This window comes from Opisthorchis viverrini (assembly GCF_000715545.1).
Source record: "Opisthorchis viverrini unplaced genomic scaffold opera_v5_98, whole genome shotgun sequence".
Classification (NCBI taxonomy): domain Eukaryota; kingdom Metazoa; phylum Platyhelminthes; class Trematoda; order Opisthorchiida; family Opisthorchiidae; genus Opisthorchis; species Opisthorchis viverrini.
In genome coordinates, this window is record NW_008751755.1 from 1,401,280 (window position 1) to 1,407,417 (window position 6,138).

Below are 6,138 nucleotides of genomic sequence, written 5' to 3' on the forward strand. Positions count from 1 at the left end.
TTTCCCGTCAACCCATGTTCTACTTGAAACCAGAATGCGCGAAATCAGCGAAGTACACTCATTTGCAAACCCATTCGGTTTCGCGAGAGATTCACATGGAACCCAGCTGAACCTCTCGTTTGTGATGTTTGCAGGCAACAGAATGTGCTGCACCAGGCCGCCTCATGTTTTAGTTGCCAGGATATTCGCTACTCGCGCAGGGTTTTACGACTTTAGGTAACTTCGTCAAGGCGAACAGACAAACAAAAGACATCCACACGTTGCAAATCAGACAGCCACGCAGGTGTTTACGGCTGTGGTGATGACCTCTCAAAGGAAAGGGAAGAGTTTAACTAAGGGTGGCAACGTAAATGCGTTAAAAGAAATGAAAGGACCGGTAATACTGGGCAGACCAGGGGTACGGGTTTTGTCGGCTTGCGGCGATGACGTGACCAGACAAGACAGACAAACAGTCACCTCTTTTGTTCTAGATGTACGGTACAGTAAACAAACGTCCCAAGGCAAATAGCGAGTCCAAACGCCTGACACCAGTTTGCGGGTTGATCGGAGACAGCTGCAACGAACTGATGATGCACCGATTCACACGACACAAGATTCATCTTTGACGATCAGAAAATAAGTGCGCTACACGTGTGCCCCAACTGAGGATGTAACAGTTTTCTTCAAGACGGACACACTGGTAAATGGTTGAAATACGAAATGGCAAACTGGGATAGCAAAGGAGAATTCACAAGGCAAAGACAATTGACGAAAACAGTCCAATTTGGGTTCAAGTAGAACATAAGGTTGACGGAAACTCGGGGACTGCGCCTACCTGATGAGCCCCAAGAAGGGCGAAACCGGTCGTGGGCTGTCGAAGAGTTTTCAGCAACCTTGTGAGTAGTTTCATTTATGAACAATTGACGATGCTTTTAAAATCATCCGCATCGCAGTTGAATTTAAAAGACGGTACAGTCTGCTGAAATGGACAGGTGTACCGGGGAACGGCGACAAATGGGCGTGTATCTACGTCTAACAATAGCCGTTTATTAGTAATTGCCTTCAAGTCATTGTGGCCACATAGCATACGCAGTCGAATCTGAGGAACCTCAGTTAAGAAACCAGGGCTGTCAGGGAAAAGGCACCTAGATTCCCCGCAGGGAAACCAAATTCATCAAGGTGTACGTTTAACCTGAACAAAAAATCAGGAAAAATCCGGGAATTTCACATAATTAGCCATTCGATGCTCAAGATCGAACTTGTCCAGAATGGCATCTCTCTGTCTAGGAATCAGAGCATGAGACCATGGAGCCGTGTTTCGAGGTCCCACCCCCTTGTACAGTGGAGTCAGTAGCAAAACTGACGGTTACGCGAACAAGAACCCAATATTGAATGGTGGCGGCGAACCCGATAAGCTCCATTGTTCTAAGCACTTACAGTAAGTACTAGACGCTGTTTGCAATTCATCCAGGTCATCCAAACTCATTCAACCAAATATTCAAGTCGCCGTGGTGTTGGGGCTTTTTAGCAGCTTCCTTATGGGACATGGGTACGGGTGTAACGGTGATACTACTGATGGGGAGACACGCGAGTAGTATGTGTTGTTCGTAGAATTTCGCTTTGCGTCTATTGAAAATTCGTGGAGCCACTTTGTAACATTTGCTTGGATTTGACCGACGAATGAGTGGAGTTAGTGAATCTCCAGGAAAGTCCAAGAAGACTCGTTCGGGAGAAGATGGGTGTCCAGTTTTTGTAACAAAGATGCAAATTAGAGTTTTGCTTCCCTGTTCAATTGTCTGTAACCGGTCAGTTGGCATTTCCTAATAAATAACTCCGCAGCGAAGGTCTTCTTCCTTTCACGGCTATACGGCAATTCCCGCTGGCACAACCGACGAATGAGACCCAGCACACCGCCGTACATAGAGAGTTATGTCTGTCTATCCAAACCCAGGATGCAACAGAAACGACTAAAGATGGACGTCAAAGGAGGAGAGCATGAATGCGGTCAGCCACCCATCAAAAAGTACATACCGAATTTCGCGTCTCGGTAGAAACGTGGATTTGACGTGAAATTTTGATCAAATGGATAGGTAGCCACCGTGGGGGGAGGGACACCATGGAACACACAAAACAATGTGACATTTTGTCCCTCATCCACCAGTATTTGCTGAGACTTTGTGGAGCCGCCAGATTCCGATCGGTCTCCTGTTGAACTTGGAGCTAATGGCACGGCGATACGGGTTTCCACAACTCGCTCAGGATCTGTAAGGAAAACGGGGAGAAAAAATTAGGAACAGTCTTCAAAAGCGACACATCTAACATGCGGAAAACTAATGTAAACTACACAGTAACTGGTCATGATGAATTGTAAAAATTGTTGGCCCTGGAATGGACGAATACGGACGGGTGTGCTGTGAAAGATTGACCAATTCAATTCCAGTGAAAAAAGGCTTTAATTGACTTTGCAGCCTGAGCTTGTTAGAAAAAAATTTACCCCACAATGCACTCACTGGGGACAAGAAAAGCTCACTTCACACAGGATGCGTTCTAGCATTTTGTGAATAATCCAATAGAGTAATCCTCCAAATAGAAGCCACTTCACAGCGAGAATTCCTCATTGGATCTCTACAGGGTGTCCCTTGCTAATGAGTACATGACTTCCATTCTCGATTTCACCCTGTTCAACTAGAAAGTCTGCGAAGCCGACCACCCAAAAAAAGATACACAGAAAACTCTAAGTTTCAGGGGCCGCATGGGAATTCAGAACGAGATGACACGAACTATTGTGCGTGTCGCTTCGAATGTATTTGATGGCTAGCTGAACAACAGTCTCGAACTCAAAGCTGAAAAGACCTTGACATTAGTCGAGCTTTACTTCGTGTTTCAAAGAACGACTTTCGGAATAGCTTTCACCTTCCTCCTCCTTTTTCCAGCAGTAATCCGCTCTCCTCAGCATCTCATGAAATTAAAAATGCAGACTCTGTAGCGCGTGAGAAACAAGTTTCGTGTTTAGACTAATACACTAATCTGTACAGAAATTTAGTTTTGAAGGGGCAACTCACTCGGAACCCGACTGAATCCCTTGTTTATGATGTTCTTCAGTTGCGTTCCAGGTAAGTCTCTCGTCAAAACCAAACTGCTAAGCAGAGAATGTATTTGTCGAATTTCGAGCAATTTGGATTCAAGCAGAACATAAATTCAAGAAAATTCTGGGACCGCGTCTACATGATGATGAAGGATAAAATCGATCGTGGGCAGCCGAGGGGTTTTCAGTAACTTTAGAGTAGTGTGTTGTGTCTATACAAGTTTCATGTCCATTTTTGTAGTCGAGAGACGAATTCATTCAACATGTACTCTTTCTGTGCTCGCGGTCATTAAACCACCCCAACCAGATCATATTCAATATAATTCCATTATACCGATAATTGCTATAGCGGTAATATAGTGATTTCTCCAAAATTTCTCTGACGGCCCGGACATACCATTTTTACCTCGCTAACTGGCATCCGACACGTGGACCACCGTCTAAAACCTCCACAAAACACGCAGTTTAGTACTTTTTCCGGGTTCGGAATGAACATCCAACCGCTATAATGGATCCTTCGTGTTCTAACCAATAAACCGGAAGTGTGACAAAATTAGTGAATTTGCGGACGCTCCAGCCGTTCGCGCGCATGAATGCACAGGTTAAATCAAAGAGGTGAACGGGAACGTATCAAAGGACGACAGTACACAGATATGACACTCGTTCAGCTGTGGCACGCTTTCGGTGCCCAACTGTCATGCCACCCCAAAGAAGCACGAGGACTAAGGTACGGCCAGGTTGCCCAAGCCTAGACAGGGGAAGCCGAGAGGCAGAGATTGGGTTCGAACCACAGACCGTCCGCGCTCTAATCACTGAGCTATCTCGCTGCGATATGACACTAGGTATGAAAAACGCTGTACAACATCATTACCAAGTACCTTCCATTGGACTTGGCCACCGTAACTCAACCATTTAACGTTATTTCTCTCAGAGAAAGAATACTTTCACAACGTGAGTGAAAATCCCTGCTGAGATTTCAGTCGAGAGCCAGTGAATACATGATGTGGTTTCCATCACTGAAGGATAAGCGGTTCTATATCCTATCTACGCGAGAGTTAATCACACTGCTGATCAGGGACTCGTGCCAAACGGCTAACTGGCCAGAAGGTCTCTACCTCTCAACCTCACCTGTCTAGGCTTGGGCAACCTGGCAGTATCCCAGCCCTCATGCAACCTTCGGGTGGCATGGCAGCTAGGCACCGGAAGGGTGCTACAGCTGAACGACTGAACGAGTTTCGTGAGATGCGCATTGCTGATGATTCCCAAAAAGGATTAAACGGTGCTTCTTGGCTTTTCAGCATAAATTGGACTAACTGAAATACATATGAGGAATTTTTTCTCAAATTCAGTTGAGTTGACTAGCTTGCACCAGTTCACAGAAGTACACTTCGTGATTGCTCGATAAACATTGTTGCGTTGATGCTGCAGAGGATGTGCCAATAAGCGTGGTGGATGACTCTGATGAGCTTTCTCACTACCGAGCGGGCATATTGAAAAACCATAGCTCTGATTTAATGAAACGTGACTGGTTTGGTTGAAAATAGATAAAAAAAAGCGTTCAGCTGTAGCACCCTTCCGGTGCCTAGCTGCCATGCCACCCGAAGGTTGCACGAGGGCTGGGATACTGCCAGGTTGCCCAAGCCTAGACAGGGGAAGCTCGCCCCTTGGTTGAAAATGTGGCAAGTGAGACAGACTGAGATATGTTGTTTGAAGCGACTGACATCAACATGACGTAATCAGCTCAGCTCTGAAGTCTTTCGCGGCCGAACCTAAGACATGCAATGAAAAAAGCAGCTGATACCATGCTGAACTTCTTCGAAGGCTAGGATGTCGAGATCCGATAAGTGGATTGCCAAAATAGATTGCTACACTTACTTTTGAATGAGTTGCGTAAAAAAATACTTCGCATCAAACACTATCGGATATTGAAAACAGATTCCACTCCCATTACAGGATATTCGCCTCTCAACTCGGACAGTGAAGGTTTGTTACCTGGTTAGGGAAGGAACCTGCTAATTCGCCAACTTCGTGACGCTGACACTCACGGTTATCCACAGTTTTTTTCCTAAAATTAGCGAAGAGTGATGTTCACCTAGTAAACGACATACAACGAACGAAAGGTATAGTGTGATAGGGCTGCAATCACGTGAACGAGTCACGAAAACGGGGGTAGACGAGAGCCAGGTAAACCGCTCTACCGATAGCATCCACAGAGGAACGCGGTAACGCAACAAATAGTGGTTTGCGGGATCTGTCACCAAAGTGTGCCATCACATGGTCCTGAAATGTAGCTCAACCGATGGGAAATGTCAAGAGCAGTGGAACGGATATGTATACGCCGCGATCCCGTGTTCCAGTGAGCAACGCTTAAACAAATACGGCACTGGAAGAATGGTAACCGTATACCACGGACACGTCTACATTGATTGTTACGTAGGTTGGAATTCCATCCACATTTCAACAGACCTGCCAGTCTGACAAGCCACAATAAACAGTCGCTCCGGTGGTCAGTTCATACGTCACAATATGAGCGGCCTTTATCAGGTAGGGTGCTTCGGAACGGTGAGGTGGAAGAGTAAGCAGGATGGTACGAATTCTGAATATCGCATTCGGTAGAGACGGAACTGAGTGAACAAAGGATGGCAATGGAACCAGGCCGATTGTTTAAACTGTGCTAAAAGTCTGTAGGGTATGTCTCGAGAAGGCATGGTGGCAAGCAGCAGTATGTTCGAGAAAACGAGGAATGGACGGGACTGCCTTGTGCACCATCCATCCAAATTACGACCGTGTGTTATCTTAAACGAGGAGCATCTTGAATTTTTTGTAAGCAGAACAGAACATTTGCTGCGATCGGATCACGGAGAACAAGCAACGTGTACTGGCTTAAAATACCCATCCATGTAGTGGGTGGAATAGCGTATTGCCTGGGGCTACGATCTAGTGATGATATCAGAACTAGCCAGGTGGATCAATGTGATGATACTGGGGAGAATTGTGGAAACCAAAACAAGTTTCCAATGAACTGAACTGCGGCGGTTCAGCTGGTTTGAACAGTGCTGTTTTGCTGACAACAT

At 45.9% G+C, this 6,138-nt stretch overlaps 1 protein-coding gene across 1 annotated transcript in view; it reads right to left on the reverse strand.

Annotated features, from left to right (window-relative positions):
• Window positions 1–6,138, reverse strand: part of T265_05328 (hypothetical protein) — a gene marked incomplete at both ends in the record, with an annotated part of 95,938 nt that overhangs the window by 85,608 nt on the left and 4,192 nt on the right. Inside the window, one exon of the mRNA XM_009170311.1 lies at window positions 2,011–2,241. Coding sequence (XP_009168575.1) covers window positions 2,011–2,241 — 231 coding nt within the window. The remainder of the gene's footprint in view (window positions 1–2,010; window positions 2,242–6,138) is intronic.